Genomic DNA, 12,022 nt, shown 5'->3' on the forward strand with positions numbered 1-12,022 from the left:
ATGAAACTCATGACAACTAACAACTGGTTTATTAATGATAAAATGTCATTTAATTTGAATTCTGATTGTAATAATAACAATAATAAATGTTAAAATATATGCTTTTTAAACATAAAAAAGATAAAGATGTTATTTTAGCTTCATTGAGGTACTTTTATAGATATGTTTTTTAATTGGATAATTTTTTTCTGCTTTCATGTAAACTTTAGTTAAAGTTTTAGTAATTGTTGCATTTTTATCATTTTATTAGTTTTAGCTTTTAAATGTATCTATATAGTTTTATATCTATGTTTTATATTTTAATGAAAGCGTATTTTTCCGATTTGAGTTTTAGTTCAGCCTAACTATAGTATTGCATTTTAGAATATACTATACAAATCTTCATGAAAAAAATCTAATTTAGTCAGAATAAGCCCAAAATGCTTAATAAAATAAGCGAGATTATGGTTTATTGATAGCATTCCTCAGGTGGATGAACCCTTATTTTGCTGTCATTTAAAGGGTCTCAGAAAGCCGAGGGTTGTGGACTGAAAGTCTCCATGGAAGAGACACTGGATTTCGTGGCCTGCAGTCACGAGAGCTGCATTCCTGGGGTGGGGGTGGGAGCTCGCTCGTCTGTCGGCACAGCAATATTACTTTTCCCATGGTGCGCTTGCTCGAAAAACCCTCGAATTCTAGGCCAATTTCTCTCTCTCTTGTTTGTTCGGTCAGTGCTGCTGTCAGATTCGCCCTTCATTTTGTAAGACGTCACACACAGGTGTGAAATTGAGGATAATAGACGCTTGACTAAACCTGGAGTTTCATTTGAGATGAGTAACAAAACCAACCACCTGTATTTGGCTATGTTAACTGGGCACATTGCGTAAACAAGTGACTAAACTTATCTGAATGTGTTCTGTTGTACTTATTTGTCCCGCTCAGCTCCGACTCCAGCACTGGACTCTAATCATGGAGAGCGTGGTCCCCTCTGATAAAGGAAACTACACCTGCGTGGTGGAGAACGCTTACGGATCCATCAATCACACCTACACGCTGGATGTAGTAGGTGAGTCCTGTTTACATGTGTTTAGATACTTGTCTGCTTTGGACACTGGTGAACAGCGCACAGTAGACCGCTGTGGGTAGCTTTGAGCGACAGCAGAGCAAATAAAGTGTGAGTGTGTATTAAAAAAAAGAAGAAAGAAAATGATGTCATTATTTACATATTAATAGATCTATATGTTGGCATGGCTGATAAAACAGATGACATTTTGTCGTTGTGAGAATATGTGTGTGTTTGTGTGTGTATATATTTAAAATAGCTGTTCTGTTTGAATATATTTTCAAATATAATTTATTTCTGTGATGCGCAGGTGAATTTTCAGCATCATTACAGTCTTTAGTGTCACATGATCTTCAGAAATCAGTATAATATGCTGTTTTTCTACTTAAGAAAGATTTTTGAAAGCAGTTGTGCTTATATGTCCTTTCATATTTTTGTGGAATATTTGTTTTCTTAGACAAATAGAAAGTTTTAAAAAGCATTTATCTGAAAGAGGAAACTTTAAAATGACTTTACTCTCACTTTTAAACAATTGAATGCATCCTTACTATACTAAAATATAAACAAATCATTGCCAGTCATTAAAAAAAATATTGATTGACCTCTTATTTTTTCTTCCATAAGAAGTGTGAGCTATATTTCAAGTCTTCTAAAGCCATACATGGTGTTATTGTATGTATTGTGCATGTGTCTATGCCATAATGCAGCTTTAAAATACTTGGAAAGATTCATTTTCAACTGCACAAGAACATGCACACACGTAGAAAATGCAGACACACCAGGCTTACACACATATATGTTACACGCTCCCTATTTAGGGCCCCTGTTCTGGGTTAAGTAAAAGCAGTCTTTCAGAGGGTCTCTGTTTTTCTTTTCTGTTTTATTGCATGGCCTTAAAGCCCTTTTGTGTCTGGCTCAGTCTAATACTCTCATCACAGAGAAAGCAGGAGAGAAAAGAGGCAGAGGAAGGCATAATGCTGCTGTTTTTCACTTTAATGTCAGACGAACCTACCTGGGAAGTCTGTGAAAATGACAAGATGACAAAAAGAAGGTCAGGGGAGAGAATAGGAGTCTCGCTGACCCTTCAAACAGGTCAATGAAAGTTGCGCCAGACTTAACTGGCCTGCATTTCTGAGCTGGACAAAGTACAAAGCGCTGACACTTAAAAGAGCCAGAAAGACTCTAATTATCGCTGTTTATTGTGGATGTCGGCCAGATTCCAGAAACTTCTGCTGTAGCTCTCTTCCAACAATAGCCTCTTCTACCAATTTGTGCACACGTTATATACATATTTAAGCTCAGGACGCATGGTCACCATCCACTACCACTGGCACTAGAGTTTGGAGATAAATCACAATAATTCAATTTAAGTTTTTACTCATCTTGATTTTTATTACTTCATGCATTTACCTCATTTTACCTTAATCTTGTTCATGTGTAAATAATATGAAGTAGTTCTCTGCACTGAATGCCATATAAACAAATCTTCTGCATAATAAACCATGCATATAGCAATATCTCTAGTGATCGACTTTTCAAACCACCCAGACCTAGTTGGCATCTCCACCCTGATTTCTCTCTCAACCAATCCTGTGCCACAGCCCAAGCAACCCCTCCCTGACTGTTTTTGGTCCACGTATGCTAAGTCAGCAGGTTATCTAGAGTTCAACAATCCTGCTTCAGGATGCCAGATCAGCTTGGAAATGTCTGGCTAATGATGTAATTGATTGATTGTGATTTGGTGGAGAATGCGGGAGAGCGACTGGCACTTGGCTTAACTTGAGGTTGACTCAACAGGTTTTTAGATGAGAATCTGACCTTCAACCTAGTTTCAGTTTGGTTTTTGGAAAGGTTTTTTGGTAAGGGTAGTGGCTAACAAACTTGAGGAAGCAATATTGTGACAATATTGACTGACACAATTTAGTTGGGTTTGTTTTTTAGTGATTCTGATTCTGTTCGAAAGTTTTAGATTCCAATAAGGTATAGATAATAAAGCAAAAACAACTAGACTTACTAATATAGATTTCAAACATTATTTAAAACAATTAAACACTCAGTAACAACATAAGAGCAAATAAACTAATTACACACAAATAAATGCACAAATAAATACAACTGAAGAGGTACAGAAGTAGAAATCAAATTTAAAATAACACTGCATAGTTTATTTAGAAAGAAATACAGATTTAGCCCTATTGAAGCTTTAGAAGTTATTAAGTCGAGATCAGTGAGTTTTTGGTAAACAATAATGGCACAAACAACTGCAGGAATATTACGCTGCTGTCACTTTAAGACCTAATGCACAAATCCAATGTAATTCTAAACATGAATTTTCTGTTTAAATGCTGTTTGCATTCACTTAAAACAAAACCTACTCAGTTTACAAGGACATTTTAACGTAATTCTGTCTTGATTATGCCAGAAATCATAATCACAATTATTTTGGTCAATATTGTAATCAGTATAATAGCTTATACTAAGTAATTAGCTTATTAGTAACAAATAAAGAAAGCAAAAAAAAAAAAAAAAAATGTCCTCAAAATTATTGAAAACAATTAAACTGTCTGTAATAAGAAAGACAAATTCAGTAGAATAAAAAAAATTTAATTAAACAGACTGTGCTTTAATGTTTTTTTTACGCAAGTGTCAAGCAGCTAACAGCCTACTACAGAAATGAATAAACAACAGAAAAATCTTCACTTAAGGAATTAACCTAGAATGGGGTGCAATAATCATTTTATCGCGATTATTGTATTTTCATAATCCTTGGAGGCCAAAATTGAAATTGAAACAGTTTTTCGATTAATTGCACAGCCCTATGATGCGAAAGAAAGTTCCGAATTCACATTTTTATGTGCATGCTTTGGAGAAAATGTGTGCAAGTGCCAGATTTAGTTTCCTTTTCCATATTCTTATGCTTAAATAGCTAAAATTCACAATAAAATGCTACACACATGAATCGAAAAGCTGAGTTGTAATTGCTTGTCTTATCAAATCCCAAACTCCAGAGTCTTAGAAATTTGGAACCAGTTCTTGATAGCCAACCCTAAACACAATCAGTTTAAAATACTTTGCTAGCATCTCCAAAAGAAAACTTCCTGCCAGGCTTGGATATATTTGTAAGGTTTAGATCTTTGTGTCAGCAAAGTTGGTCTCTCCACTTTTTTGTTTCTCATCTGTTCTTCTTCATCTGTCTGTCTTTTCTTTTCACTGCCCATCTGTTGGGCATCCTTTATACTCTGCATCCCTTGACCCCAACCCCTCTTTCTTTTGCTCTCCGTTTCTGCTTTGCACAATTGTTTTGAGCTTTTCTTGTGTCCCCTCTTGTGCCCCTCAATCCTAAATCCACTTACTTCTCGCACAAACCTTCCCTGCATGTCTGTGAAGGGTTGACCTCTCCACATCTGTGTGTCTGTGTATTTCGGGGTAACCAGGAGACGTGTCATAATTACAGGGCAAAGGTAATGTTGTGTTGTGAAGACAATGAGGTGTGTGTTTGTAATGTGGTTTCGTCTGTTTAGTTTGTGTTATTTTTTTTCCCTTTTTCTTTGGAAAACGTGATGCAGTAGTTCTAACTGCCAAAGCAGGGTTATTAAAGTTAACTTTGACCACTTATTTTTACCTTACTTGCTCAACGACTCACAAAGGATTCGTTTAACGATTCATTTTTTTCAAACCCCTCCTTTGTGTGTCGATAATCTATAGTGATTGGTCCGATCGGTCTCATTTTCATTTCATCATGTCTGTAATGCCTGATAAAGCAGCACTACCGGGGAAACCATTATTTTACTGCTCGAAAAGCGGCACATAGTGGCAAAAGAAATAAAAAAAATTAACTATTAAGAATAATTATACTAAACTAACACTAAAAATTGTATGTCCTTATAAAAAGTCCGTTTTTTCAAATAATAGGAAACTTAGCTGCTCACAAACTTGAAATGAAATGAAGGTTTCTGATACGCCAACGCTGCAGGAACTGCCGCTGAGATACGGTGGACACTGTACATCTGTCTTATTTTGCCTTTCTTCATCTGTTTGTTCAGTCCTTATCAGCAGAGATAGCACAACAGTCTCTGTTTAGTGAAGTCTTAACAGCAGCCTAATAGGACGGTAGATGAAGTGATCTGAACACTGTATGTACGCATAAAGTTTCACTATCTTACCATGCAGATTGGGCTAGGTTCCACAAATATTTTTTTTAAGCATTCAACATTGATAGTAAGAAGAAATGAGCAGCGAATCAACATATTAGAATGATTTCTGAAGGATCATGTATCAATGTACTGGAGTAATGATGCTGAAAATTCAGCTTTGCATCACTGAAATAAATTGCATTTTAAAATATAAACAGTTATTTTAAATAGCAATAATTTTGCGCATATAAATACAGCCTTGGTGAAGATAAAACTTCACTCAGAAAGACCTTACAGAGTGAAACAGTTGTGTCCTTGGTAAATACTAATATAATGATGCTCATTCTTCTTCCTGTCTGTCAGAACGCTCTCCTCACCGGCCCATTCTTCAGGCAGGCCTTCCAGCCAATGTCACTGTGCAAGTCGGAGAGGACGCTAAGTTCATCTGCAAAGTTTACAGTGACGCTCAACCTCACATCCAGTGGCTGCAGCACATTATGAAGAACGGCAGCCGTTACGGTCCTGATGGCCTCCCCTACGTCCGGGTGTTGAAGGTAGGCTAGGTTTACATTTTCCTATTTTTTCCCCATGTATTTATCCTTATCCTATTTTGGTGGAACTTTAATGTTTTGATGCAGCTGATTTCGAAGGAATGAGAAGATGCAAAAACACTTCATTCTTTCAGGAGATATTCTCATAGATCTTATTCCATGTAACGGGTGGTGCTCCCTTCTTTTCTTCTAAAGAGTAAGTGAGATTATAACAGGTTCCCATATGTGTGTTTTTGTCCCTCGTTGCGGCGCCCCCTAGCGTTCGGGCATAAACAGCTCGGACGTGGAAGTGCTTGTGCTCACCAACGTCACGGAAGAGGACTCTGGTGAATATACGTGCCAAGTGTCCAATTATATCGGTCAGGTCAGCCAGTCCGGTTGGCTCACTGTCCTACCAGGTAAAAACGAGACAGAGACGCCGATCCCCCCCCGGCGTCCCCTTCCACTCTCTGGTGTTTAGGGTTGTGGGGATCCTGGGATTTTCGCTGAGCCGTTGTGGTGTGGTTTGGTGTTTTTCTTATTTTTTGGGTGGATCTTTTCTGGTGCCCAATCAGCCATGGAAACAAGCCTTTGGTCTGTCATTGCCGCTGCCTTCCTGTTCTGCTCTGTGTCAAGTTTCCTTCCTACTTTGATTTATCGCTTTTCTTCAGTATTTTCTTGGCGAAAAGGCAGCGGCTTGTTTTCCATGTTTCTTCACTTGTGTTCACCTGGTGGCTTCACCTGTGTTGGGTACAGAGTCTTCATTTAGATCTACATTTATTTTACGATTTTATCCTGTCCTTCCTATTTGACGATCCTTTTCTCTCCTGAAGTGGAACATCTACCATCTGTGTAATGCGTAGATGGGAAGTACAACATTGAAAGTCTCCTTTTCTCTTCTTGGTATTATGGGTCTGATTTGTTTCTTTTCTTTTCTTCTCTACCTCCCATCTTCCTCTTCTCCTGCGTTTCCTGCTTTGTTTCTCTCAGACGGCAGGTGTGAACACTACGGATAAAGAGATCGAGGTGCTCCACCTGCCTAATGTAACTTTCGAGGATGCGGGCGAGTATACGTGCTTGGCGGGTAACTCTATTGGGATCTCCTATCACACTGCTTGGTTGACGGTGCTTCCAGGTATACACTCGTCCTCTACTGCTTTATGTCAAAGCCACATTGGTTGATATCGCACCATTGGTCTTTGAGAGGGAACAAGAGGCACTTGGGACGGTGCTCAACAGTGCTTGTTTTAGTAGCATTGTACTAGATGTGATATTATAGTTGGAAAACAAAGAAAAAAATGTCTGCACATTAAAATTACAGATCTAAAAAAAATATTTATAAATGTATTAATAATAGATTTTTTTTTTAATTACATGCTATTTTTATATTTCAGTTTTCTGTTTAATTTTATTAATTTGAGTGTGTTTTGTCATTTTCTTTATATAAATATAATAAAATTACAAATTTTAATTTCACAAAAAAAAAAAAAAAAAACCTGCACCCAAGTGTCTCCGAATCCCTAATATTTTTCTTCTTCAACTAACATTTTAATGGTTGCATGTTTGGAAAGATGTGTTTTGATGGAAAGGTAACAATTCTCACCTTCATGTTGTTTTAAAGTTTGACCGACTTTCCGTATAACACCAAATGAAAAAATGTCCAGATGTAACAAAGAATTTGTTAGATTTCGAATGGGAGACCTAGGGAATTTGTACATATACATATGACTATAAAAAATACATATGACTATATTGCATGAGTTAAGAACTGTATGGTCACCGTATTGTACAGAAACGAGCAATGTTTTGTTGATGAACGAACATCAGATGTGTTTAAAATGACATGAGGGTGTTAATAATGATAAAATATGTCCTATGTGTTTCAAAGTCTTTTTCCATTTCAGCTCTAATAACTGCTTTGTTTTCTAAAGAAAGTCTCAAGGTTTGCTTACCTTCTCACATGCTGGACTTTCTTAGTTATTTGAGCCACTTCACAACCTCTGTCTGTGCCTGTGTGTGTTTTTGAGTGTGATTTAGAACAGAAAGGTTTAGTAAGTTTTGGACAGGTTAAACTGAATATTAGTGAATTCAACATAGTTTTTCTAAAACAAGGCTATCTGTCGTCATGCACAAGACAGCATCCTGTGCGAATGCTAACATGCATAATGCAACACCGTGCACCTAACTGCATCTTAATAAGAGTCCATTTCCTGACCAGGAAACAGACCCAGTCTTTGACCGCAAGTGGCACCACTTACTGGTCTGCGGTCAGACAGATAGAAGTCACTGTGTGTGTGTGCGGTGTGTGTTTGTGTGTGATCGTAGCCATGAAGTGTGCATTTCTGAAGGACCTTAAGTGTCAGGAAGTGCTTCGATACTGTGGTCATATGTAAACCATTTTGTGAGCGTGAGTATGTTTGCAGGGCCCACTGAATGTCAGGAAATATACTGTGATTGAAAGAAAGATCACCAAGGAGATCTCTTTAATATCTCAAATATTAAACTGAGATCAAATTGATGCTTAGGTCTCAGATTTTTCTTCGAAGAAACCAGAAATCTCACGTGTGTTAATATGAACTGCTCTTTAAATTAAATGTATAACTCTTACTTAAGTTGATATTTAAAGTACCACTATTATGGGTAATAAAAGGGTCATATTTTGATTTTGAGAGTCCCCAACAACAGGTTGACATGCATGCAAGGTCAAAAAACACTTAAAATGTCTTATAATATGCATTTATTTTTACCTTATTTTGTCAATGACTCCCAAACGATTCGTTTAACGATTCATTTTTGAAACCCCTCCTCTGCGTGACGTTAATCTACCGTGATTGGTCCGATTGGTCTCATTTTCATTTCATCTTGGCTGTAATGCCTGATAAAGCAGTGTTTGTGAGCGCAGTGCTGCTTTACGCTGCGTTACAGGGGAAATCGATATTTTACTGCTCCAAAAGCGGCACCTAGTGGCAAAGAATTAATTTGCATTTTCATTCAGACCAACGTGAAAAAAACAACAAGTGGGTGGGCAGTATGCTAGTTTCATGTTGATGTCGACATGAAACGGATTGGGATTTGCATTAAAAACGACTCGTTTCAATGATTCAGAGTCGACTCTTTCTTTTAAGAGACATTAACTTTATACACGGTGCACTTTCAGATTTGCTAATTTGCAGGATGTTTTCATTCGCTTCATTCACACTGCATTGAAAAGTCTTTTCCAAAAATCCATAATAGGGGCACTTTAAATGAAAAGTTTTCTGAGCTAACCATGTGGAACATCTAAATTATATTTCAATCTGACTGATCAAGAAAACTACTACTGTATGTAGGACATTTAATAGTTTAAAATTGATCAATATGTCAAGTGTGTGTGTGTGTTTGTGTGTGTGTTGGTTCATCTTGTAATTCTTTAGTCACCTTTAACTTTTCCTCTCTTGTTTTGTTATCACTGGCAGAACATCTTGTTCTTGAAACCTTAATGTCCTTCATAACCGTCTTGTGCTGTGTCCAACATTAAGGTTTCTGGTGCGTTACTCCTCGGCTGTATGTGTTGAGAAGTGTCTGAAATCTTTCTTAGTTTGCCGCCTCACTTCTTTCTGATCCTTCTCGCTGCTCTACAGCTGAGCCAGATGCCATTGAGCCGGACTATCCTCCAGACTATGTGGAGATCGCCATCTACTGCATAGGTGTCTTTCTCATCGCCTGTATGGTGGTGATCGTGGTGGTTTGTCGAATGAGGACGTCGGCTAAGAAGCCTGATTTCGGGAGTCAGCCGGCAGTGCACAAGCTGACCAAACAGATCCCTCTGCGCCGCCAGGTAACAGAAAGTAGATAAAGAGTTCTAGAAAACTTATACATACCTACACACACACACACACACACACTAATATAAGAATGATTTATCTTTTAATTATTTTATGATTTATGGTTAGTAATTCAAACCAGCGTCTTATTTTGAATCACATTTTGTCATTTAACTTGTTTTGGACATTTATTACTTAAATGATTCTTAAAATCATCCAATCAAGTTTTTTTTCTTTTTAAATATATATGTATAATATATGTATTTTTATATATAATAAATCATGATATTTTAACATAATTTATTGTATGAAAATAATTGAGCCAGTGATAATTGATAATATAATTACATAATATGACTTTATATATTTATATTTTATATGTAGTGATACCTTTTATTATATACGTTTTATATATAATGTTTTCTAATGATCTTACATTATATGTAAACATTTTTTCACATATAGTCTCAATTATTGGTTTAACATGTTGACATTTACAATATTAAGATGTATATAATGTATTATATAAAGATAATTGAGACTGAGATAATAGAGAAGATAATTCTATTTTACTACTTTTATTATTTGTAATTTATATTTTTGATTATAACTTTATATATATATTATTTGTATTCTTTTTTCATATATAATCTAAATGTTTTATGAGTATAACAGAATAATAGAACAGTTGTTATAATCTAAATTGTATATGAATGTTAATAGAATATTAAGATATTATATTGTTCATATATGTATGTATATAAACAATTGTTCTATTGTTCTAGATCAAATATTTTAATAAAGTTAGTAAATTTTAGTTTTGTACAGCAGTGCCTGTGTTATAAATTTCTGAATAACATGTCAAGTTTTTTTTGTTGAGAAGTTGAAGGTATGCTATATGGTGGTAAGTTGGAAACATTCTTTGAAACAGAAAGTTTATGATGCATTATAAAACAAAAACAACAACAACAAAAAAAATAATAATAATGCATGGCTTTTAGGTGTAAGTATATTCAATTAAGCCTGATACCTTACTCTATGTTTTATGCTATTATTTGTGTCATGTAAGTCACAGCTTCCTTTACTGATAATGTTGAGCTGCTAAATGCACACAATCACAAACACACATGCAGGTGTTAATAATGTCTGGTGCTGTCTTCAGGATTCAGGTTATCAGCCATCCATCTTTCTCCTTACAGGTGTCGTCTGACTCCAGCTCCTCCATGAGCTCTAGCACACCATTGGTCAGGATCACCACTCGCCGTAGCTCCGCCCACGACGACCCCATCCCAGAGTACGACCTCCCTGAGGACCCTCGCTGGGAGTTCTCCAGAGACAAGTGAGCCATTTCAGTCTTCAAATTCACCTGGTGCATGATTCCCACATACACAATGCTAAAATTCGATTGTTTAGGGCTTAATCCTGTTCTTTACATGCAGTGAAGCTTTACCGGCTTGTTTCTAGAAGCGATACTGATAAAACCAGAAGCTAACTATATATTTATATATAATAAAAATTATTTCCCTATTAGATTGTGTTTTATTAATGTCTATACCAGTGGTTCCCAAAGTAGGGGTCGCGACCCCACGGTGGGTCGCGGGACCCCAGCGCAGGGGTCGCGAGATGATTTCGATATAGGCTTTATATATTTTTGTTTCAAGTAATTTAACTCTTTCGCATCGCACGTACGATCACACCGGTGTGATCAGTCTAGGCTAGTCCCTGGAGTGTACGACCACACCGGTCAGTGCATGACGTGAAATTCAAATGTGCTCTCGCGAGTTGGCTGGCGCTCAGCCAGAGACAAGTGCGCTCAGAGCTGTCATCACAACTTTTCAGTGTTTTCAACCACATAATGTTTATTTTAGGTTTCAGACATATAAGAACTAGAAAAAACAATACATTTAGAGTTTGTAAAATACACACTGATGTCAAAGGAAGAGGCAATAATAATCTTTTTCATTATAATTAGACACATTTCATTCATATCAGATACACATTGTGTAAGTAACTTTAAAGTTTACTCCATTATTCTCCCAGTTCACCAGCCACTTACTTTTATGTATTTCGGGAGAAGTGGATGAATTCACGTGTTGTAAATCCAACAAATCTGATTCTCTGAACTGCGTCTGCGGCACAAACTAAGATGGCGGCGCCCATCGCGCATACAGCTCAACTAACGCGATCGTTATAAAGGTGTTTAAACAACAAAACACTTCCACTTGCATATATTTGACAATCGGAACATCAGCTATTTCATGCCATATCTAACAAATTTGTTAATATTTTGAATAAAAAAGGAAAAATGACAAAAGCAGATCATTCATTCAGCTCTGTTGTTGCTGCGGTATGTCACGTGACAAGCAATGACGCGTCACCATGGAAAGCATAAAGTGACACATCTAACAGATTAGCATGAGTCTGTGCGTGTGTGTGTGTGCGCGCGCACGGGTGTGAGCACGCGTGTGAGCAGCTCAGACTTACTCGACTGGTTCCTGATGGCAGAATAATGAA

General features: G+C 36.8%; 1 protein-coding gene across 6 annotated transcripts in view; it reads left to right on the top strand.

Annotated features, from left to right (window-relative positions):
• LOC127970340 (fibroblast growth factor receptor 2) overlaps nucleotides 1–12,022 on the top strand; it is a 48,223-nt gene that overhangs the window by 16,024 nt on the left and 20,177 nt on the right. For 3 of the 6 annotated variants that reach the window (XM_052572851.1, XM_052572856.1, XM_052572857.1), the window contains 5 exons: nucleotides 922–1,045; nucleotides 5,539–5,729; nucleotides 6,696–6,840; nucleotides 9,326–9,528; nucleotides 10,708–10,847. In XM_052572851.1, coding sequence (XP_052428811.1) covers nucleotides 922–1,045; nucleotides 5,539–5,729; nucleotides 6,696–6,840; nucleotides 9,326–9,528; nucleotides 10,708–10,847 — 803 coding nt within the window. Of the gene's footprint in view, nucleotides 1–921; nucleotides 1,046–5,538; nucleotides 5,730–5,985; nucleotides 6,125–6,695; nucleotides 6,841–9,325; nucleotides 9,529–10,707; nucleotides 10,848–12,022 lie in introns of all 6 variants that reach the window. The other 3 variants (XM_052572853.1, XM_052572854.1, XM_052572852.1) reach the window with 3 other exon arrangements.

The sequence above is a fragment of the Carassius gibelio genome, chromosome B13, assembly GCF_023724105.1.
Source record: "Carassius gibelio isolate Cgi1373 ecotype wild population from Czech Republic chromosome B13, carGib1.2-hapl.c, whole genome shotgun sequence".
Lineage (NCBI taxonomy): Eukaryota > Metazoa > Chordata > Actinopteri > Cypriniformes > Cyprinidae > Carassius > Carassius gibelio.